This window comes from Carcharodon carcharias, chromosome 1 (genome assembly GCF_017639515.1).
Source record: "Carcharodon carcharias isolate sCarCar2 chromosome 1, sCarCar2.pri, whole genome shotgun sequence".
NCBI classification, from domain to species: domain Eukaryota; kingdom Metazoa; phylum Chordata; class Chondrichthyes; order Lamniformes; family Lamnidae; genus Carcharodon; species Carcharodon carcharias.
Genome location: NC_054467.1, coordinates 221,391,664 through 221,416,932, shown reverse-complemented (window position 1 = coordinate 221,416,932; position 25,269 = coordinate 221,391,664). Strand labels below are relative to the sequence as shown.

The 25,269-nt window shown below is 42.6% G+C and overlaps 1 protein-coding gene across 1 annotated transcript in view; it reads left to right on the top strand.

Moving 5' to 3' along the window:
* The first annotated feature begins 2,957 nt into the window (after positions 1-2,957).
* The window catches only part of LOC121281065 (mitogen-activated protein kinase 4-like), a 66,930-nt gene continuing 44,618 nt past the window's right edge, over positions 2,958-25,269 (top strand). The window contains exon 1 of the mRNA XM_041193694.1: positions 2,958-3,503. Within this exon, the coding sequence (XP_041049628.1) occupies positions 2,958-3,503 (546 nt within the window). The remainder of the gene's footprint in view (positions 3,504-25,269) is intronic.

The window sequence follows — 25,269 nt, the reverse complement described above, 5'->3', positions numbered from 1 at the left end:
GGCATATAGCAGATTGACTGTGCAGACTATTTTCAGCGTACCTTTTGTATCTTTATTTACCAATTTTAAAAGGTCTGCTGAGTTCGGGCAAAGTCAGGTCTTCAAGCAGTTTAAATCAGTTGACCACATCTATTTAAAGTGCAATTCCCTCAGTGATGAGATTTTGGATGCAAATGCTGTCAATTTTGACAGGTTGTTATGAAGTGGCAATTTCCTGTGTTTGAAAATTATATTAGTTACTTCACTTTCAGGCTTTACCATCTGCCATGTATGACAAGCAAATCGCATCATGTACCCTTTATCAGCACATGAGCTGCAGTGTTGACGACGTCAGATCTCAGCTCAAAAAAGATTTTGTCATGACAGTTAGCCTCATTATCCCTGCAGTAGGAAACAGAAATATCAGATCATATGTCGCCTCTTGATCACTATCCCATGACTAATCTAGAAAAGCAAGTTTGTGTCAATTTTGAAGGAAGACAGAATCAAGATTCAACTGTGATGTTCCGCATGGTTGAAAAGCCTACTGACACTTGGCTGATTTTTCCCAGCCCCATGATGGCTAGTGTGTTGGTGGCGGGGGACATGGGTGGGGGCCCCAGAGAAAGAGGGAGACTCTGGTCAACATGACTCCCCAACGCATTCCCGCCACAACGGAACTTTCCCAGGGTGGGCTCGGAATCAGATCCGCTGTCCACTCCATGGAGTCTGGCAGCCAGTTATGTTGGTTAGGGCAGGTGAGGAGGGGAGGTTGTTTTAGATTTGGGGCAATCTTGAGGCCTTGCTAGCATTATGCAGCTCAATGGAGACAGCCTCTGCAGCAGGCCAGGGGTGGGGTGTGGGGCATCAGAGTTGGAGGCTCCATTCTGCATTGATGACCACAAAATCAGCTGAGCCAGATCCATGGAAGGGATTTCCCTCCATCCCAATGGATCTTCTGGCCATGATCTTGTTTATTTCTTCACTGCTCTGCAGTCCGTTGAGGATGCCTCCATGTTGAGATGCCCTCATGGTTACCATGACCTACCTCAGCAGCACGCACCTCCCTTGGTGGGGCTGCAGAGGTTCTAGAACAGACAGTCCTCTGATTGCACCTGCAGCATTGAGGGCCCACCGGTGAACATGGTGATGGACAATTAGGAGGCTGGCTCCCTGAAGATTACTGAACTGCTTTCGCTGCTGGCAAGTGTAGGCTTGGGGGCCCAAAAGAGAAAAAAAAATTGCTTGGGTGAGATGAAGAAGGTTGCTTAGTGCATATGAAATAATAACCGAGCACCAGGCAGCTTCAGACGGCAAAGGTAAGAGGAAACTGGAAAAAAATACAAATAGAGCATTTCTATATTGATATCATCCTATCCAGAATCAACTGCAACAAAAGCGGAGTGAGGACACCCTGCTGCTAGTAAAAGATTGCAACATTACAAATTGGGCTTTTCCAAACAACCAATGGTTAAAAAACTTGGCACAAGGCTGAGGAATTTGAATAAATTATTTGAAATAGATCTTGACTTTATACGATAGTGTAAAATGGGTGATAATGAGTTGGCAGCCCATTTTACATCTCTCTGAATTTAATTTCATGTTGTTTTAGACTATCACACAAAGTCAAGATCTTTGAACTTTATGAACCTAAATTAAAATTCCAATCTTCTCCTTCTTTCCTGAAAGTAATGACACATGCTGAGATTTAGTTCTGATGGTCAATGGATGTGATATTTTCATTCTTTCATGGGATGTGAGCGTCCCTGGCAAAGCCAATATTTATTGCCCATCCCAAGTTGTCCTTAGGAAGGTGGTGATGAGCTGCCTTCTTGAACCGCTACAGGCCATGCGGTGTAAGCACACCCACAGTGCTGTTAAGGAGTTCCAGGATTTTCACTCAGCGGCAGTGAAGGAACGGTGATATGATAACAAGTTTGCTTGCTGCCTGGCTTGGAGGGGAACTTGCAGATGCTGGTGTTTCCATGCACTTGCTTCACTTGTTCTGCTAGGTGTTAGAGATCATGGGTTTGGAAGTTGTTGTTGAAGGAGACCATAAGACATAGGAGCAGAAATTAGGTCATTCGGCCCATCAAGGCATAGTGATTTGCTGCAGTGCATCTTCTAAATGTCCACTTTGCTGTCACTGTGCATCAGTGTTGGAGGGAGTGAATGTTTAAGGTCTTCTGGCACCTCAGCCAAGTAACCACATTCACTTTCCAGCTGAGGTGATTGGATCACAGTTAAGTGTGTTAACCCTGGATAAGCAGCCCAGAAGTAAAGTCCCTGCTAATGTTCCTGTAGAGATCAACTAATTCAGCATAGACTTTAGATCCAACTTTGTATCTTCCTGACCTGCATGATTCAGTATCACATCGGGCAGTCCATTTGACAACAAAGTCATAGAAGAAACCTCTAATAATTTTGAAAAACAGAGTTCCTCTATTTTAGTTGAGTTCCTTTACTGTATCCTTAACCAGTTATTGTTTATTTTGATTTGCTGATCTTAGTATTTGTTTGCCCTTTTATTTCCCAGTGTTATTAGAGAATTTAGAGTATAATCTCTATGTCCAGTTTCTGGAGATTTTCTATAAAAGTTAATCATTTTTTTCTTCCAGGAGGAGACTTGGTGTGGAACAAGGCCAAGTTGTTTGTGTAACATTGGCAGAAACAAATGGCAGTAAAAATCTCAATGAGCTGTGAAGAGCAGCAGCAGAGCTACTGTTGAACAAGATGAATGCATGTCTGCCTGAGTTACTGTTCAGCTTCTTGGAAATCCATGCAGGTACCCAACACCCATAGAACGTGTCGACTGAGGGCATGCCAACTGAAAGATAAGCTTTTCAGCAAAAGACTGAGAGGAGCTCTTCCATTTAACATTATATCAATCTTTGGAAAAAAGGATTCAAATATTTCTAAAGGCTTCTGGATGAGAAAAAAGATTAACCACCACCTTGAGACATTAATTGACTAGGACAATGGCAGAAAAGTTTGACTGCATCACCCATGTCCACGGGTTTGATCTAGGTGTCCGTTACATCGAGTTGAAACCTTTGGGATATGGTGCCAATGGATTGGTATTTGCGGCAATAGACAGCCAAAGCTACCGTAAGGTTGCAGTGAAGAAGATCACTATTAGTGACTCTCGAAGTATCAAGCATGCTCTCCGAGAGATCAAAATCATCCGTCGATTAGATCATGACAACATCGTAAAGGTTTTTGAGGTTCTCGGTCCCAAAGGAAGTGATATACCTCGCGACGTCTATAGGCTGAGCGTGGTGTACATAGTCCAAGAACACATGGACACAGACCTTGCTCGTCTTTTGGAGCAGGGGCCCCTCTCAGAGGAACACGCTAAGCTTTTTATGTACCAGCTACTTAGAGGACTCAAGTACATCCACTCAGCTAACATACTACACAGAGATCTAAAGCCAGCCAATATCTTTATCAACACCGAAGATCTTGTGTTGAAAATTGGTGACTTTGGATTGGCGAGGATTGTGGACCCAAATTATTCACACAAAGTAAGTGAGCTACATTAAAACCCATTGGCTTAATCTAGCACTGATATAAAGCACTATTAGCTGCCAAGTTCAATTTATTGGGATAGAAAATAACAGAATCTTTTATACCTGCTTGCAGAGAGGCAGAAGAAAGCATTTGTGCATGATCTTCTTGCTTTTAACCTCAAAAGCACTGGGCAGCAGTAGGTCTCAGTAGGTGTGCTGAACAAATTGTTTCTGCAGACAGCTTATAGCAAAATGCATAGGACTAGCACCCTGCCTAAATATAAGTGAGACAAGCTTCGCTGCCTCAAAGGCTAAACTGTAGATTCTAAAGTTGGGCTTGTTTCCACTAAAGGTCCAATCTGATGAAGGAAGCTAATGGGCCTGCAGTCCTTCAGTGTGAAAGGGCTGTACGATATTGTCCATAATCAAATAATCCACTGATATACAGGGCCTAAAATTCCAGGTTACCTGTTCCACCACCAGATGTGCTGAAGGAATAAGATACATGGCTGTCAACCACTGAGGATGCTGACCACGTTCCACATCTCAGGCATAGAGTCATTTTAATAATCAGGGAGGGTGACCCAAGACTGCAGAAGAAATGTCAAAAAATTACTGTGGTACCTTGCTGCTGCTTGGAAGGAATCTAGAGATCTAAGGACCTGACCTCAGATTAAAAAAGTATTAAGTGCTTCGTTCCATGGGGAAACAAAGTGTGATGTTGTGATTATCTTTGCTCTAAAACACAGTATGGAATGCGTGACGGCAGTCAGCAGTCACCATCTATGTTTGGAATGAAGATAGATATACTGGTCGTGATTTCTGGAATAGCCCAGGAACACCCCAGACATGTCCCGTAAGCTGGTTGCAGACACTGGATGAGAAGCATCTCCATACCAATCAGGGTTTCCGAAGGTTCTTAAATGAGGTGGTACAGTACCGTAGTGGTTATGTCACTGGAATGTAATCCAGAGGCTTGAAGTCAATGACAGTGAAAGAAATCTATAAATAAATAGCTAATAAGAAATATGGGTAAAAGTGATTCTGAAGCTATGTCAATATAGTAAAAACTCAGCAGATTCCCTAATGTCCTTTCAGAAAGGGAATCTGTCATCACCTGGTCTGTGGAAGATCTGATCAAATTACACAGCCCCCCCATATGTAAGATCCTGAGGTATTTTGACAGGGTGGGATGTGGAAAGGATGTCTCCTCTTATGGGAGAATCTAGACCTACGGGTTACTGTTTAAAAGTAAGGGGTCGTCCATCTTAGACAAAGATGAGGAGAATTTTTTTCTCTCAGAGTGTCATGAATCTTTGGAACTCTCTTCCTCAAAAGGTGTTGGAAGCAGAGTCTTTAAATATTTTTAAGGCAGAAGTAGATAGATTCTTGATACTCAAGGGGTTGAAGGGTTATCGGGGTAGCAAGAATGTGGGATTGAGGTTAAAATCAGATCAGCCATGATCTTGTTGAATGGCGGAGCAGGCTCGAGGGGTCAAATGGCCTACTCCTGCTCCTAATTCGTATGTTCATATGTACCACAGAAATTTCAACCTCAGAATATTTAGGCTCAGATTTGAACAGTAGTCACTTGAATGAGGTTAGAGAAATGGGGCTATACCCTGCATAATTAGCAGTTTCAGGAGACAACCCTGAGAATATTGGGAACAGGAAATAGTTTTTATTTAGGGAACTTTTCTTTTAAACACACCAAGTTTTACAGTGAAAGTGTAGCTTAGCTGCAGGTCAACTCATTGAGCCTTAGCTCACTTACACTGGTGCCTAAATTTACTTCAACATGTATTGAACCAAATAGGATATGACCTCCTGGCACTTTAACTAACCTTGCCTTACTAATATAAAGCAACAGCATGTTCTTTTTACGAGTTACTTACAATTGCAAATGAAACATTTTCAGAACCTAAGGCCACACTTATAGTGGAGTTACTGTTTGAGACTATTACCTGTTTCGAGTGACACAACAACTTACATTTATTTAGTGCCTTTAAGGTAACAAGATACCCCAAAGGATTGAGCAAAGTACCGGCAAACTTGAATTATACTGCTCACTTCACTTACCTTCCTGGCTAACTAAACCAGAGCCAGCACATATATACTTAGAACTCTGTTTATCTCTGTCCAAATACTGCTTAGATTTTTATGTTAAACAAGAACCAACAAAATACACAAGTCTGTGGCAGCATTAAGCTTCTGAATGTGGAACTATTTCCTTGCCCCAGAACCTGCTGATGTATAAATTGGTCCCTTTGCTCAGCTATGCTTGAAAAGTGCTTCCATCAACACCGCACCCACCCCCCTGCCTCCCCATACCCCACCTTCTCCCACCACCGCCGCCACAGCCCTTCAAAAAACTCACTTTCAATTGCTATACCCTTTACAGCTATCAACACTAAATCTGACATGGCTTCCTTCCCCAAGGTACATGAGTGTGTTGTTGCCATACTGCCCTGTAGCAGTGCCTCCAGATTCCCTCTTTGAATCCTTACAATCTGGTTCCTGTCCTGTCAAGAATACCTTAGTAAAAGTCATTAATTAAGTCCTCTGTGACTGCAACCATAGTATGATATCCCTCACTGACCTGTTTTCTATGATCAATTGCTGCTTCCGTCATCACTATCTCTGATCTGCTGTCGTTCTGCGTCAGCTTCTGTTTATCCCTGTGGGGTCTTCATATTTCTAATAATCATTACTTCTCCCACCCCACAGTCAACTCTGCATTCCCCAAGGATCCATTTTAACCTTCACTGCCGGCCTCAATTCCATGACCATGTCTGTGCTATCAGACTACCTATCTAATGTGAATTAGCTAGATCTTCTTCCCATTGAATATTGGGAAACTGAAGCCATCTTAGTCAGCTCCTGCCAAAAATTCTCTTAGTCATGGCTGAATCGTCCTTGCCAGCTACTATGCTCAAACTGAACATCAATGTCCTATTTCACCCTGAACTGAGCTTTAAACCTCATATCCTATCCATCACCAAGACAGCATACTTTCACATACTTTCACACCTGCAACATTATCCATCTTCATCCATCCTTGATCTTTCCACCATCAAAAGTTTTCCTGCATTTATTACCTCAAGACTTGTCTTCTAAAACACTCCCTTCACTGGTCTCTGAGCTGGTCCTTACAGAAACTGCAATGTGTCTGAAACAGCGACAACCACACCCCAACTCACAGTAAATCTTGCTTCTTTCCTCACTGACCTCTACTGGTGCCCTTTCTAAGCTAATAAATTCAAGTTTCTTGTCCTTATTAATAAATCCCTCCATTTTCTTAGCCCACCCTAACTCTTGCAGCTGTACATCTCAAGCTATACTGTACTGTTCTCCAATACTGGTCTCCTGTCCATTGCTCGTGCTATTGATATGATTTTACAAAATACTGGCAGCCGATTTATTTTGATATATGGTACATAGTTCTTGAACATAAATAAACTGGGCTCATGTTGCACATTGCCCCCTATAAATATGTCAGCCGCATACAACTGTGCATGCATGGCCTGGGCAGCAAATGCAGCTTTGAAGAACTTGATCCTCATTACATCACCTCTTCCCTTTCTGTCTTTTAAAACTACCTCAGGGTCTTTCCTTTCACTACCTTCAACCAACTCTGCTAAATCCTCTACCATTTGGTCTGCATTTTTCCAATGGGAAGCACTTTGAGCAGTTTTATTATGTTGCTTGCAGAAAAAGCCAAATAATTGGCAAATGGAGTTTGACACAAATAAATATGAGGTAGTACATTTTTGTAGAAAGAGTAGGGAGGTCATTTATTACTTAGAAGGTGTAAGCTTAAGTGGAGTAGAACCCCAAATGGATTTTGGAGTAGAAATACATCAGTTGTGCCATAGGCTGTATAGAGCCTTGGTTAGGCCACACTTGGAATATTGCATGCAATTCTGGTCGCCACATTACCAGAAGGATGTGGAGGTGTTGGAGAGGGTGCAGAGGAGGGTGCAGGATGCTGCCTGGTCTGGAGGTTATTAGCTATGAGAAGAGGTTGGAGAAACTCGGATTGTTCTCACTAGAGCGACGGAGATTGAGGGGCGACTTGATAGGAGTTTACAAAATTATAAGTGGAATGGACAGAGTAGATAGTCAGAAGCTTTTTCCCAGCGAGGAAGAGTCAATAACTAGGGGACATAGATTTAAGATGAGAGGAGAAAACTATAGAGGAGATGTGCGGGGCAAGTTTTTTACACAGAGGGTAGTGAGTGTCTGGAATTCGGTGCCAGAGGAGGTGGTGGAAGCAGGTACGATAGTAGTGTTTAAGAGGCAGCTTGACAAATACATGAATAGGATGGGAATAGAGGGATACTTACCCTGGAAGTGCAAAATGTTTTAGTTTGACAGCAATATGATCGGCGCAGGCTTGGAGGGCCGAAGGGCCTGTTCCTATGCTGTACTTTTCTTTGTTCTTTGTTAGCAAGGCCATAAGAAAAGGAAACTAAGAACTAGGCTTTATTTCTAGAGGAACAAAAACAGAATTACCTGGAAAAACTCAGCAGATCTGGCAGCATCGGCAGAGAAGAAAAGAGTTGACGTTTCGAGTCCTCATGACCCTTCAACAGAACTGAGTGAATATTAGGAGAGGGGTGAAATATAAGTTGGTCCGGGGTTGGTGGGGGGGGAGGTGGGGGGCGGGGTGGTGGTTGTAGGAACAAGCAAGCAGTGATTGGAGCAGATAATCCTATCACTGCTTGCTTGTCCCTACAAACACACCAGCCCCTCTCCCCCTCCCCACCCCCCCACTTTAAACCAGCTTATATTTCACCCCTCTCCTAATATTCACTCAGTTCTGTTGAAGGGTCATCAGGACTCGAAACGTCAACTCTTCTTCTCCACCGATGCTGCCAGACCTGCTGAGTTTTTCCAGGTAATTCTGTTTTTGTTTTGGATTTCCAGCATCCACAGTTTTTTGTTTTTATTTCTAGAGGGATAGAATTGTAAAGTAGGGGAATTAATGCTAAACTTGTATCAAACCTTTATTAGATCACACTTAGCAGTACTGCATGTAGTTCTGGTCGCCATATTATAAAAAGGATATTGAGGCACAAGAGAGGCTGCAGAGAAGAAATGCATGGGTTTACATATCAGCAAAGGATTGACAGGCTTGGGGTCTCTTCTCTCTGGAAAAAAGAAAGTTGACAGGTGGCCTAATAGAGGTCTTTAAAATGATGAAAGGTTTTGATAGAATGGATACAGAGAGAATGTTTCCTCTTGGGGGGAAGAGCACAACGAGAAGCCATCGATATAAGATAATCACCAAGAAATCCAATAGGGAATTCAGAAGAAACTTAATGAGCGGTAAGAATATGGAATTCACTCTCGTAGGGAGCAGTTGAAGTGAATAATATAGATGCATTTAAGGGGAAGCTAGACAAGCATTTGAGGGAAAAGAGAATAGATGGTTACCATGGTAGATTTAGATGGGAAAAGATGGGAGGAGACTCGAGTGGAGCATAAACATCAGCACAGACTGGTTGGGCCGAATGGCCTGTTTCTGTGCCATATAGCGTTTGTAATCCTATGTAAAAATGCAATATAAATGTAAGATGACGTTGATGAAAAATAGCATTTACAAAGTTCCAATTTTTATAAAAAGCTTATTTCAAACTGATTATAGTGCGAAGCTAAAGTGGCACAAGATTCCCATCCTAGAAGGATCACATACTGTTTGTTTGAGCTGAATTTCACAGCGGGAGTTGGGGGTAATATTGCGCTGCTGACAGGCTAAATGAGCAGAGAATGGGACTTCCGCCCCTCACTAGGAGGAAGTCCTGCCCTCAAGAGCTGCCAGCTAACCAGATTAACTGGTAGCTCTAACAGTCCCAGTAGCTCCAGAACTGAGTAGTGGGTCCTGCTGGAATTGCAAGTAGGCCCCGGAATGAAGGTTTTGGATGGGAAGGGATGGAGGTGCCTAGGGAGGGGGGCAAGGGGCATGGTGGGGCGGGGGTGCGTGGTGGGAATTGGAGGCCAGGCGGAGAGGAACAAAGGTGGGGCTCACATCTTGGGGTTGTAACCCTGATGCGCACATGGCAGCCCTGAATAATGTGCCTCCCTTCCCATCTTTTCCACAAAGTTGGTTTAAAAATGGCCTTCTCACTCCCACCCATCTGCCCACGCCAATGGTACTATGGTATGGGCAGTGTAATATTTGGGTCAATTTGGCTTGTTAAGTTGAAATTGCTATTAATTATTTCTTTCAAAATGGCAGATGGGCTGCAGATTTTTGTGCCTGGCTGCCTACCGTTTTATGGGGATTGGGTCAGCGTTGGGTGGGAAGGCGGTGGGCTAGTCACCCTTCATATGCTACACGTCACCCTGCCAAAAACACGCCCAGCGAGGGGGCCATAAAATCCAGCCTTTTAAGTTTAACTTTGAGTGACTTTGTACTGAAGTTATATCACAGATTTCATATTGGTATAAAGCTGAACTGGCTTGGCATTACTGTAAATTGTGTAATTATTTCACATGTGCCATTAGGAAATTGGAATAAAGCATAACTGCTCACCCAACAATATCACATTTGAATGTTTGTAAATTGGCAAATCTTTATATAGTTTTTTTTCATTTGTTCCTGGGATCTGGGCATCACTTGAAAGGCTAGCATTTGTTGCCCATCCCTAATTGCCAAATGGCTTTTTATGACAATTGGTGGTAGTTTCATGGCTCAGCCTTTTCCATTCCAGATTTTTATTAATTGAATTTAAATTCCACTAACTGCCATGATGGGTTTTGAACCTGTGTCCACAGAGCATTAGCCTGGGCCATTAGCTTACTAGTCCAATGACATTACCATTACACCACCATCTTTTTTTTTGTTCATTTAAGCAACAGAACTCTATTTCTTTACATAAATTTGATCCTTTTGGTTCATTTTGACAGTGTATTTATTAATGGTGGAGTAGTGGTAATGTCACTGGACTAATAATCCAGAGGCCTAGGACAAGGGTGAAGGGGTAGTTAGGTGGTCAGGGTGAGGAGTTGGAGTGTCAGACATCCTAGGCAATTCCTACTGAGTCATTGCATTGGGACTCCCAAAGAGTTCAGTAGCATATCTTGGGGTGGGGGGCAGGTGGGGTGCAGGGATACATCCAGCCTCCAGCTATTCAGAGACCAGAAGATTTGGGCCAATAACCTTTTCGAATGATTGATCAGACTTTTCAAGTAATACTTTTTAATGTGATTTTCCAATGCCTTTTTGCTGTAGAGCTTACTTTATGAAGCTTTTGTTCTGCAGGGACACACCCAAAACTGTCTGCCATTTTTGCCCACTCTAGCCTGCGCAGAACCTTGCTGCAACCTTGTATACAGTACTCCACATATGGTCTCACCAATGCTCTGTACAACTGGAGCATTACCTCCCTACTTTTGTATTCAATTCCCCTTGCAATAAATGATAACATTCTTTTAGCTTTTATAATTACTTGCTGTACTTGCATACTAGCCTTTTGTAATTCATGCGCTAAGATATCCAGATCCCTCTGCTCCTCAAAGCTCTGTAATCTCTTACCATTTAGATAATATGCTTTTCTTTTATTCTACCTTCCAAAATGGACAATTTCACATTTTCCCGCATTAAACTCCATTTGTCAGATCTTTGCCACTCACTTAACCAATCTAAATCTCTTTGTAGCCTCCTTATGTCCTCTTTACAACTTACTTTCCCACCTTTGTAAACAGTTGAGGTCCCAGCACTGATCCCTGTAGCACGCCACTCGTTACATCTTGCCAACCTGAAAAAGACCCAACTATCTGCTTCCTGTTTGCCAGCCAATATGGTAATCCCCTATACCATGAGCTTTTATTTTCCGCACTTTATCAAATGCCTTCTGGAAATCTAAGTATCCATCAGTTCCCCTTTATCCACAGCACATGTCACTTCTTCAAAGAACTCCAATAAGTTGGTTTAACACAATTTCCCTTTCACAAAACCTGATGACCTTGAGCTTATCCAAGTGCCCTGCTATAACTTCTTTAGAAACAGCTTCTAACATTTTTCCTATGACAGATGTTAAGCTAACTGGCCTGTAGTTTCCCACTTTCTGTCTCCCTCCCTTTTTGAATAATGGAGTTACATTTGCCATCTTCCAAGTTAATGGGACCTACCCCGAATCTAGGGAGTTTTGGAAAATTAAAACCAATGCATCAACTATCTCATTAGACACTTTTAAGACCCAAGGGTGAAGTCCATCAGGACCCGGGCTCTTGTCAGCCTGCAGCTCCAATCATTTACTCAGTACCACTTTTCTGTTGACTATAATTTACCTGACTTCCTTCCCCACTTCCATTTCCTGGTTTATAGCTGATTCTGGGATTTTACTTGTAGCCTCTATAGTGAAAACTGATGCAAAATATCTGTTCAATTCATTTGCCATCTCCTTGTTTTCCATTATCAATTCTCCAGACTCACTTATTAAAGGACCAACACTCACTTTGTTAACTCTTTTCTTTTAAATATTTATAGAAGCTCTGTTTTTATATTTCTGTCTAGTTTTCTCTCATACTCTAATTTTTCCCTCCTTATTAGCCTTTTAGTCATTCTTTGCTGTTCCTTATATTCTGTCCAGTCTTCTGGCTTTCCACCTATCTTTGCACAATTATATGATTGTTCTTCAAGTTTGATACTTTCTTTAACCTTTCTAGTTAACCACAGATGGTGTGTCCATCTCTTGGACTTTTTCTTACTCATTGGAATGTATCTATTCTGCCTATTCTGAAATCTTCTCTTAAATGTCAGCCATTATGTCTTTATTGACCTATCCCTTAACCTAATTTACCAATTCAGTTTAGCCATCTCAGCTATCATGCCCTCATAATTGCCCTTAATTAGGTTTAAAAACTCAGACCCACTCCTCTCTCCCTCAACTACTTTGCCATCAAGGTCAAGAGATGCTCATCAGTTCTTCATGTTCAACCTTATCAAATACCCTGCTATAATCAATAAAACACATGAATACATTTTTTTTCATCTCTGTGGCTCTTGCTGATAGCATGCTTACCATAAAGATAGCATTTCTCATTTCTCCATCTTCTATAAAACCACATTGAAGAGCTAAAATTTCTGGCTTTATCTTGCTCTTGCCCCTATTCATCAGTACTCGAAGAAGGATCTTAATAATGTGACTCATCAGACTGATTTTTGCCAATTACCTTAAATTAGTGCCTTTTATTACTGACTCTTCTGCCCACAGGAAACAGTTTCTCCTTATTTACTTGTTCAAAATGCTTAATGATTTTTGAACACCCCTATCAAGTCTTTCCTTAACATTCTCTGCTTTAAGTGGAACATTCACAGTTTCTCTAGTCTATCCTCATAACCTAAGTCCCACATCCTTGGTACCATTCTAGTAAGCCTCTTCTTCAAGGTCTTGATATCCTTTCTGAAGTGTGATGCCCAGAACTCCAGTTGGGGCCTAATCACTATTTTACAAATATTTAGCACAACTTTCTTGCATTTGTAAGACAAGTCTTCAAATCCCACCATGGCAGCTGGTGGAATTTAAATTCAATTAAAAAGAAAAGCTGGCCTCCGTAATGGTGACCATGAAACCGTTGTTGATTGTTGTAAAAACCCATCTGGTTCATAAATGCCCTTTAGGGAAGGAAATCTGCCATCCTTACCAGGTCTGGCCTAGATGTGACCCCAGACCCACAGCAATGTGGTTGACTGTTAACTCCTCTCTGAAATAGCCCTAGCAAGCCATTTAATTTAGGGCAATTAGGAACGTGCAACAAATGGTGGCTCCTGAAAGAATAAATTTTAAAAAAGCTGAGCGGAGAAAAAGAGATTTGACAACAAATATTTTTCTTGCTTGGATCAGGGACAGCCTTGGACTCACTTCTGCAAGTGAGGTATAAATCCTGATGATGCTATGGGGACATGAGTTCTCTATTTAACTTCAAGCCTTGCTGCTCTGCGGCGTATGGCATTTCCAACCATCATTTCAGGCTTGGTAAAATGGTGGAACATAGTAATGCATCTGGAATGCATCATTGCATTCTGTGCACTGTCTCTATTCAACTGCATTAACAAGTCAATTCAATTCAGAAAGTCATCTGTGCCTGTGAGAAATGAAACAGAGAAAATCTGAAAGAGGTAAGAGCAAGTAGAAATAAAACATATAAGAAAGGAAACAGTGAATAAAGAAAACCTCAAGTAAGTGAGGAACTTAAAGAAGCATTTTGGGCAAAATTTTGTGGTGCCTGTAGCACTCCAGGATGTCAGAGAGGCCCCGCAACTTCCAGATCATGCACTTTAGTGAAAATTGTGGTGGGCCGATTAAGCAATTCCCAAGTGTTGGCTACTTCAAACAGCAAGCATGGCACCAGTGCAACTTTTAGCTAATTGCCCATTACTTCCGACTTAATTGCACTTTATAATTTCACAGCTGTATTTCCAGGCATAAGGGGCTGTCTCTCAATTCAAGGATACTTAATGAAGTGGCCCACACCATTTTAAAAGTTAAAATGGATTGATATTTCACTTTTAAAAATCTGATAAAGCTCGGGATAACGTAAAATCAATGGCCTGAATCTTCCATTCAAGGTCGGAACCCCTATGTCCAAACCTGAGCAGACAAAAAAAAGATACACACTTACCTTCCTCCGATACTTCAGGGTGGCCTTCTGATGAAGGCTCCTGCAGAACTGACTGAGCGCAGGAATTCTCGGAGAGAGTCCGTGCAGAAACCATGCCCTCTTTTTATGGCACTATAGCTGCTGTGTTCTGTAAATAAAAAGTTTAAATGTCCAAAAGTTGAAAAACTACAGAGAGAAGGTAAGTGTGTAAAGGGTTAGGGTGGGTAAGGTGGGTGAGAGGGTAGAATGAGTAAGGGGGTAGGCTGGGTGAGGTAAGTGGGTAAGGAGGTAGGACGGGTAAGGTAAGTGGGTAAGAGGATAGGGTGGTAACGGTAGTGAGGTTAGGCCAGGTTGGGCCAGGGGTAATTGTGGGGGAGTCAAGGTCGGAGGGGAGTCAGGGTTTGGTAGCTAGTCAGGTCAGGTTGTGGAGGGGTTTGGGGTAGTTGGGTGGTCAGGGTGAGGAGTTGGAGTGTCAAATTTCCTAGGCAATTCCCACTGAGTCATTGTGTTGGGACTTCCGAAGGGTACCCTAGCGTATCTTGGGGGGGTATATCTGGTCTCCAAGTATCCAGAGACCAGGAGATTTGGGCCAAAAGCTTTTTAGAATGATTGATCAGACTTTTTAAAATGGTTTATCTGATCATATTATTATACTTTTTAAAATTTTTAATTTTGAAAAAGATCTTTACATTTTCAATTTTGTAAAACCAAATATGTTTAATAAAACTGAGATTTTTCCAATATCTTATTTGCTGCAGAGCTTACTTTATAAAGCTTTTGTTGTGCAGGGACACACCCAAAACTGCCTGCTATTTTTGCCCACTCCAGCCTATGCTGCTGAGCATTGTTGCAACTCATGCCGAGAGGAAATCCTCCCTCAAGGCAGCAGAAATTCCTGCCAATGGGATCATGGTACGTTCGTGAGGGGATTCATTTGATGTCAGTGGTAAGAGCCACCACTGTGCCACAGACTGCAAAACCTAGCCATTGACAAAGCTAACGGTATTCTCAGCTGTAGCTTGAGTTTGAAGGCCCATTCCAGTAGCTGAGTATGTGGTCTGAACTGACACCTCAAGGCAGTACCAAGGGAGTGCTGCTTGTTTGAACTCCCATTCTTCTGTTGGGATATTATTTTAACTGAAGCTTCTTTTATGACCTGGATTTAAGGATTACATAGCACCATTTGAAGAGGAGCAAGGAATCCTGGATAATCCCTCAAGTTCAACCAAAAAACTACATTAATTGCTTAGTCTCCTCGTTGCTCCTTGTGGATTTTGTTGGGTGCAGGGTGACTGCTCTGTTTTCCTATGTAACTAGAATGGATCCACGTCAAAGGTAATTTATTATATTTCAAATGCTTTGAGACACCCTGAGAAATGTGATGCGGAGCTTTATAAATCACTCATTCTTTTATCATCAGCATCTAAAAGAACAAAGGTAGGTTTCTGATGCTGAAAGATCTGCCGTGCATTTTCAATTTTTAAAAGCCTACATCTAGTTTCTTAGAAAATTGCCTAAAAACTCAGAATAGTTTTGGTAAGTCTGTCAAGGCTCACAGATGAAGGGAAGATGAGCCAAAAACCTGTTTAGTATAAACACTGCCTTAGATACAATTTACAGTTAACTTGAGGCTTACTTTATCCTGGCTTAAGTGGAGTTCAGGATAGGACAGAATGAGCACAGTCTGTGGGAGATTAACCTAATGGATCCACAAAAAGCAGGACAAATCCAACTTGGCAAACTACCGCCCTATCAGAATAATCTTGATCATCAGAAAAATGATGGAAGGTGTTGTCAGCAGTGCTATCAAGCAGTACTTACTCAGCAATAACCTGCTCACTGACGTTCAGTTTGTTCCATCAGGGCCATTCAGCTCCTGACCTCATTACCTTGGTCCAAACATGGACAAAAGAGCTGAATTCGGGAGGGAAGGTGAGAGTGACTGCCCTTAACATCAAGTCAGCATTTGACTGAGTGTAGCATCATGGAGTCCTTGCAAAACTGAAGTCAATGGGAAACAGGGGAACATTTTTCACTGGTTGGAGTCTAGCACAAAAGAAGATGGTTGTGGTTGTTGATGGACAATCATCTCTGTCCCAGGACATCACTTCAGAAGTTCTTCAGGGTAGTGTCCGAGGCCCAGCCATCTTGAACTGCTTCATCAATAACCTTCCCGCCTTCAGCACCATCTGAGATGCCTCAGATACTGAAAAAGTCCATGTCCATAAGCAGCAAGACCTGGACAACATTCAGGCTTGGGCTGGTAAGTGGCGAGTAACATTTGCACCACACAAGTGCCAGGCAATGACCATCTCATACAGGAGAGAATATAACCATCTACCTTTGACATTTAAAGGCACTACCATTGCTGAATTTCACACTATCAACATCCTGGGGGTTACCATTGACCAGAAACTGAACTGGACTAGCCATATAAATACCATAGCTTCAAGAGTAAGCCAGAGGTTAGGAATTGTGTGACGAGTAACTCACCCCCTGACTCCCCAAAGTCTGTCCACCATCTACAAGGCACAAATCAAGAGTGTGATGCAATAGTCTCCATTAGCCTGGGTAAGTGCAGCTCCCAGAACACTCAAGAAGCTTGACACCGTCCAGAGCAAAGCAGCCCGCTTGATTGGCAACCCATCCACAAACATTCACTCCCTCCTCCACCACTGCTGCACAGTAGCAGCAGTGTGTACCGTCTACAAAACGCAATGCAGGAATTCACCAAGGCTCCTTAGAAACCACCTTCCAAACCCACGACCACTACCATGCAGAAGGACAAGGGCAGCAGATAGATGGGAACACCACCACCTGGAAGTTCCCCTCCAAGGCACTCACTATCCTGACTTGGAAATATATCGCCGTTCCTTCACTGTCGCTGGGTCAAAATCCTGGAAATCCCTTCCTAATAGCACTCTGGGTGTACCTACACCTCATGAACTACAGCAGTTCAAGAAGGCAGCTCACCACCACCTTCTCAAGGGCAACTAGGGATAGGCAATAAATCCTGGCCCAGCCAGCAAAGCCCACCTCCTGTGAATGCATTTAAAAAAAGGAAACTGAACTAGACCAGCCATGTAAATACTGTGACTATAAGCTTAGGTCAGAGGCTGGATATTCATTAGCAAGTAACTCACATCCTGACTCCCCAAATCCTGTCCACTATCTAAAAGACACAAGCCAGGAGTGTGATGAAATACTCTCCACTTGCCTGGATGAGATCAGCTCCAACAGCACTCACAAATCTCAACACCATCCAGGACAAAGCAGCCCGCCTGACTGGCAACCCATCCACAAACATTCACTCCCTCCTCTATCACCGCTGCACAGTAGCAGCAGTGTGTACCATCTACAAGATGCACTGATGCCAGTAAAGGAACTGCTTTTGTGCCTATGGTACAAGAAAGGGATAAGATCTCAAAGTAAAATTGCCTATTCTTAGTGGGCCACATTTATAATATAAGGGAAGATTTTCTACCCATTGATGAGTGTGCATGTGTGATGAGCAGTGGAGAGGCCATGAAGTGACCTTCCCTTAGCTCCATTATCAGTGGATTAATCCTGTGATGCAACATCATTGGTAAGGAAGGAATTGACATTTGGTAACTCACTTCTTGGTGTTTCACGTGAAGCTGTGTTTAGTTGCACAGGGAATCTGTGAGGCGTAACATTGATACTTCCATTTATATTTCATTTGGTGCATGCTATTTGGTCATTTTGCATTTAATTTTTGTCTTGTTTTAATTACATTCTATTTATAACTTAATTGTTGCATTCTCATCTGTAAATTGAAGGTGCAGGGTTTGAGCAGAGTTCTAGAGAGTATCACAGAACTGAGACTGAGACTGTTTTGACATCCAGCGGGATACTTGCGCATTGTTACATTCCCTTGTTAGGGAACTGCCTAACAGCACTGTGGGTGTATCTATACCGCATGGACTGCAGTGGTTCAAGAAGGCAGCTCACTGCCACTTTCTTAAGTGCAATTAGGGATGGGCAATAAATTCTGGCCTAGCCAGTGATGCCCACATCCCATGAATGAATAAAAAGAAAATCTGATGGGTGTAAGTGATTTCGTCCTTATCAGATAAACTGTGAGACTCACCATGTTGGCTGGAGAAGTTTTGCGCTATGGAAGAAGGATTCACATCAAGCCTGCCAGAGCTTCAATCAGTTTGTGAGTCCTTCCACTACCTCATCCTGTTTTCCAAAGGGAAGAGTGTGAAGAAGCAGAAGAAAAAAACGTATTTTAAAAAGGGAGCTCTACTCTCAATTCAAACATTCATTGGTCAATTTTATGCGGGTCTATCACGGATTGGGTGATTAAAATTGTTGTGAAATATTTACTGTCATGGTCCTGCTACATTCCTGCTAACCAGCTGCCATATTAGTCGTACCATTTCTTTAATCAGCTGAGGCTCTCATCAGCGACAGTAAGGGGCTTCATGAATACATTCAAATCAGGGCTTTGCAGCAACCCAGTTAAAAGCAAAATAACCAAAGTTCCAACCAGTGACTAACCCATCAGTGAAACCAACTGGAGATTAGAAGCTGGCACAGGAGTAATTATCATGAGGAATAAGGAAATGGCAAAGACATTAAACAAATATTTATTGTTTGTCTTCACAGCAGAATACACAAATTCCATAGCAGAAGCAGAGAGTAACCAAGGGGTTAATAAAAGTGAGGAAGTTATAGTAATTAACATCAGCAGAGAAAAGGTATTAGAGAAACTTAAGGGACTAAAAGTTGGCAAATGCCCCAAGAACTAATGGCCTATATTTTGGGGTTCTAAAAGAGATGGCTGCAGAGATAGTGGATGCGCCGGTTATGATTTTCCAAAATTCTTTATATTCTAGAACAGTCCCCGATTATTGCAAATATAACATTGCTATTCAAGAAAGGAGGGAGAAAGAAAACATGGAATTACAGGCTAGCTTGTCTGATGTCAGTCAACAAGAAAATGTTGGAATCTATTATTAAGGAAGTTTCAACAATGCACTTAGAAAATCACAATGCAATCAGATAAAGTCAACGTGACTTTATGAAAATCAAATCGTGTTTGACAAATTTATTCAAGTTTTGTGAGGATATAACCTGTAGGGCAAATAAAGGGGAACCAGTAGATGTAGTATAACTGGATTTTGAAAAGGCATTTGACAGGGTGTCGCACAAAAGATTAATAGGCAAGATAAGGGCTCCTGGAGTTGGGGGTAAAATATTAGCATGGCTAGAGGATTAGTTAATAGACAGGAAGCAGAAAGGATGGATAAAGAGCATTTTCAAATTAGCAGGCTAAAACTAGTGGACAGCCACAAAAATTAGTGTCAGAGCCTCAGCTATTTACAATCCATGTTAATGATTTAGACGAAGAGACCGAGAGTAATGTATCCGAGTTTGCTGATGATGTGAAGGTAGATGGGAATGTAAGCTGTGAGGACACAAAGAGGCTGCAAAGAGATATGGACAGGTTAATATATGGACAACAAGGTGACAGATGGAGTATAATGTGGGTAAGTGAGGTTATTCACTTTGGTAGTAAGAATTGGAAAACAGGACATTTTTAAATGGTGTGGAGCTTTTAAATGGCGGGAGACTTCAGTATACTTATACAAGGAGCACAAAAGGTGAGCATGCAGGTACAGTATACCAAGCAATTAGGAAGGCCTTTTTTCCAAGGAGATGGGAGTCAAGAATAAAGATGTCTTGCTAAATTGTAGAGGGCTTTTGTGAAACCACATCTGGAGTACTGTGTACAGGTTTGCCTTCCACATATAAGAAAGGCTATATTTGCATTGGAGACATTATGGCGAAATTTCACTTGATTAGTCCCTAAAATGAGAGGGTTGTCCTATGGTGAGAAACTGAGTAAATTGTACTTATATTTTCTGAAGTTTAGAAGAATGAAAGGAAGTCTCTGAATGCTCAGTTATTGAGTATATTCAAGTCTGAGATAGATAGATTTTTAGACATTAAGGTAATCAAGAGATTAGCCATGAGCTTATTGCATAGCAGAGCAAGTTCTAAGGGCCAAAAACAGAAAATGCTGGAAAAACCCAGCAGGTCTAGCAGCATCTGTGGAGAGAGAAACAGAGTTAACGTTTCGAGTCCATATGACCCTTCTTCAGAACTACAGAGAAGCCACATTGACTTCAGTTTTGCCAAGGCTCTTTGATACCACACAGTCAAATGCTGCCTTGATGTCAAGGGCAGTCACTCTCACTGCCCCCCCACCCCCTCTTGAGTTGGGTTCTTTTGTCCATTTTTGGAAATGGAAGTTGAAATGTGATGAAATTTACACTGTTTAAGGGGGATGAGGCAGATGGAGCTGGATAGAAGGCCAGTGACAGGTGGGGACAAAGGAGGGATTGACAAAGATGTCATGAACTAAGGGACAAAGGGAGTGTTAATGGTAGTGGTTAGTACTAAAAAAAGGTGCTGATAGTGGCATAAAGGTAAGAAAGCGAAATGTGATAATAGCAGAACAAGGGTAGCATTGTACGAAAGAACAAGTAACAGCTGGTCCTGTAGGGGATGGGGTTGGGGGGAGGGGGCAGTGGTGGGAAAGAAAAAGATAGAAAATGGGTTAGAAGGGGGATAAAAAAGGGGATAAAATCATGGATAAATGAATAAAAATTAAAATTAACATGGATAAAAAATAAAAATGAAGTTAGAAAAAAGCGGATTAAAGAAAGGGGTAAGGATAGAGGAGAAAGTTCATGGTCTGAAGTTGTTGAACTTAATGTTAAGTCCGGAAGGCTGTAAAGTACCTAATCAGAAGATGAGGTGCTGTTCCTCCAGTTTGCATTGGGCTTCACTGGAACATTGCAGCAGGCCAAGGACGGACATGTGGGCATGAGAGCAGGGTGGAGTGTTGAAATGGCAAGCAACAGGGAGGTCTGGGTCATGCTTGCGGACAGACCGGAGGTGTTCAGCAAAGCTGTCACCCAGTGTGCATTTGGTCTCCCTGATATGGAGGAGACCACATTGGGAGCAGCGGATGCAATAGACCAATTTGAAGTGGGTGCAAGTGAAGCAGTGCTTCACTTGAAAGGAGTGTATGGGCCCTTGGACAGTGAGGAGGGAGGAGGTAAAGGGGCAGATGTTGCACCTTCTGCGATTGCATGGGAAGGTGCTGTGGGAAGGGGATGAGGCATTGGGGATGATAGAGGAGTGGACCAGGGTGTGCCGGAGGGAATGGTCCCTATGGAATGCTGACGGTAGGGGGGTGAAGGGAAGATGTGTTTGGTGGTGGCATCATGCTGGAGTTGGCAGAAGTGGCTGAAGATGAACCTTTGAATGTGGAGGCTGGTGGGGTGAAATGTGAGGACAAGGGGGACCCTATCATGGTTCTGGGAGGGAGGGGATGATGTGAGGGCAGAGGTGTGGGAGGTAGTCAGACATGGCTGAGGGCCCTGTCAACCACAGTTGTGGGGAAACCTCGGTTAAGGAGAAAGGAAGGCATGTCAGAAGCACCGTTTTGGAAAGTGGCATCATCGGAACAGATACGACAGAGGTGAAGGAACTGAGAGAATGAGATGGAGTCCTTACAGGAAGCAGGGTGCGAGGAGCTGTAGTCGAGGTAGCTGTGGGGGTTGGTGGGGCTTGTAATGAATATTGGTAGACAGTCTATCACCAGAAATGAAGACAGAGAGGTCAAGGAAGGGAAAGGAAGTGTTGGAGATGGACCATGTATAGAACATGGACCATTTTCTAGAGGCCATTTGGGGCTACTTCTGGACATATTTCTTATGTTCTTATGTTTGGCAAGATTCAGAAAGTCAGGGATTCTGGAGGAACAGTTAGAAGACACATGGGCAGAAACTTGTGCCCTCCCCCATGGCAAGTTTGGTGGCACAGGGAGCATTTAGGGTGGAAGATGGGGACCCTGCCACCTGCCTGGGTCCGCCCCAATTAAATCCTAGGTGGGGAGGCCCGTGGTTGGCCTTCATGCCTCACTGCCAATTAAGACCCTAAAGTGGGGAATTAATATCCATTAAAGGGCATCACCCCACCGCCATAGCTGGTATTAACCCAGTGGCAGTCAGGGGGTTTAGCCATGCAGGGAACATAACATGGAAACCTGCACTGCCAGCACCCGCTACCCCCGACCCCCACCCCCCAATCCTCCTCCCGCCATTACTCACCTTGTGTGGGCGTTGTGCTGGCAGCAGCCACCACCTCCCAGGTGGCGCTGCCATTCAGTAGAGGCTGGCAGCTTTTAGCGAGTGGGACTTGCACCCCTGGGGTCCTTGATCCTGGGGAAAGTCCTGCCACTGGCTGTCAAGTAGCTGAGTGTAACAAGATGTGATGGTCCTTCCCAGAAAAAGATGACACAGAGCTCTCTCTCTGGTTTTCCAGCCAGTAGCTAAAAACCCCCATCACCTCCAGAAGATTCCGGCTATTGTTTTTTCCTAGGAATTATTGTACTTTGAAGTCGTCCAATTAGTTTATAAATATAATGCTAGATGTCCATGTAGGTGTGTGTGGCATGTTCTTTATTTTGTATCATTACATGGAGAATTGTTGTATGGTTTGAATAAAATGAGTTTGACAGTATTCTATATGTTCACTGTGAAATAAAGCAGCCTATTGACTTGTATCAGACCTCATTCTTTCAAAGAAGCATTCATGTAAAAATATGATCACAAGGGCATGGTATTATCACATTCCTAGTTTCCCATCATGTTGAGTAGACAGAAAGCAATATGAGTCAACTCCCATAAAAATAAGATGTTCTTTCCAGTTGTGGGAGTGACATTGTCACTGAACTTGAGAAGGTATTTATAGCAGTCAAAGCATTTCTAACAGCAACCATAATTCAAGCTAATCTCCCAGGCTTTCAAGGCTGGAAGCATACATGCCATTTCATATCTGAAGAATAAGGGTCTTTCTCTGCAGTCCACTCAACTGGCATCGAGGATGTGAGAAGGCAAATTGTACCTAGCCAAACAACTCGTATTTGGCTTCTACAAAGGAGCCAAGGGCAATTGTTCCCCAGTATTTCTCTTCCACGGTGATGCAGCAGGGATTTGGAGATCAGTGTTATGGGAAATTCAAAGCCGCATTTTGACACTCCTTTTATATTGCACATTGATGCTCAAATATGCGGCGCCACTTCAGTTACAAAGCCTTATACCAGTCTTCAAAAGTTTCCATTATGTGCAAATGATGTTTTTTTTCTCGCAATTATTATATGCTGTAGTTGTTTAACTAGTTTTAAAAGCGTAGCACTGATGCAATATCTGCTTAGCAATAATTTGTTTGGGTGCATGTCTTATTGCTAAAATGAGAATGGACTCTACTACTGAAGATTGAGACTGAAGGTCAAGTCTATTATTTATCAACTTACCCAAGTTTGATAAGGCAAGGTATCAAAGTCCAAAATTTCAACTGAATGATACTTAGCCCAGTTTTATGCATTTTAATATGCTTTTCAAATTATATGTAATTTATAGGAGAATCCAAATTCTCTTTCCAGTTGCCAATGGTTAAAATGGTTTTGAAAAAATAGCATTTTGGGATCAATGTTTCTTGAGGTTATTTATTATTGAAAACCTAGGTGAAGGGATATGTCCCAGCAAGTGGGACACCACAAAGATTGAAAAGTAGGAAAAAGAAAATGAGAAATTAATGAATAAATAATGCTTAGGTGGAGGGATTAGGAAGATCTGAAAGAGAAAAGGGGTGTTTCTTTTCTTCTGCCTTTGAATGCGTTGAGGGGCGGAATCTTCACCTTGACATATGAACTTTCCCCAACCTCACCCCAATTTTTTGTTATGCATGATGGGTTTGGAGCAGTGTAAACAAGAATATAAGGGTAGTTATGGTAGTACTGAAATTGCAGGAGCCCTGCTCCACTCATGGAAATACAGCAGAGTTGTACTCCCAACCACAATGCATGATATGTCCCAAATCCAGGGGTTGGTATTGGGACCCTTGCTTTCCCTGATATATATTAATGATCTAGATCTTGGTGTGCAGGAGACAATTTCAAAGTTTGCAGATGAAATGAAACTTGGAAGCATTGTAAGCTGTGAGGAGGACAGTATAGATCTTCAAAAGGACATAGGCAAGTTGGTGGAGTGGGGAGATAGGTAGCAGATAAAGTTCAACGTCTGGAAGGGCAAGGTGATGCATTTTGGGGTAGGAAGAACATGGAGAGACAATATAAAGTAAGGAGTACAATTCTCAAGGGTACGCTAGAGCAGAGGGAGCTGGGTGTATATGTGCATAGATCATTGAAGGTGGCGGGACAGGTGGAGAGAGCAGTTAAAGCATACAGCATCTGGGCTTTATTAATAGGGGCATTGTACACAAGAGCAGGAAGGTTATGCTGAGCTTATAGAAGACACTGAGCTGGAGTATTGTGTACAGTTCTGGGCACCACACTATAGGAAAGGTCTGAAAACATTGGAGAGAGTGCAGAAGAGGTTTACAAGAATGGTTCCAGGTATGAGAAACTTGAGTTATGAAGCTTGATTGGAGAGGTTGGGACTGTTCTCCTTGGAGAGGAAAAGGCTAAGAGGAGGTTTGATTGAGGTGTTCAAAATCATGAGGGGGCTGGACAGAGCAGATAGGGAGAAACTGTTCCCACTTAGAAAAGGATTGAGAATGAGAGGGTACAGACTTAAAGTGATATGCAAAAGAAGCAAACGTGATGTGAGAAAAATCTTTTTCACACAGCGAGTGGTTCGGGTCAGGAAGGCACTGCCTGGAAGTGTGGTGGAGGCAGGTTCAATCGAGGCATTCAAGAGGGCATTAGATGATTATTTAAATAAGGTTACGGGGAAAAGGCAGGAGAATGGCACCAAGTCATAATGCTCATTTGGAGAGCCAGTGCAGAACAATGGGCCGAATGGTCTCCTTCTGCGCCCTAACAATGCTGTGATCCTGGGAATGTAAATATATGCATAGTTTGGGCAGGCTGCAAATGCCTGCAGGGGTGCAATACACATGTAATCCTGGTTTTGCTCTGAAAATCAGGTTGGAAGGGAGGCCTGGGAAGGAGCCAACAAAAAGGTGACATTTTTTTTCTGCTCCCAGTGGAGTTATATGGGGATTTTCTTAACTGAATCAATGCCTTTGGCTGCAAATGGTTTTCCTGATACCCCACACTGCTCTTAGCAAGGAGCATTCCACTGATGCCTGTGGATGGTGTGCTGTG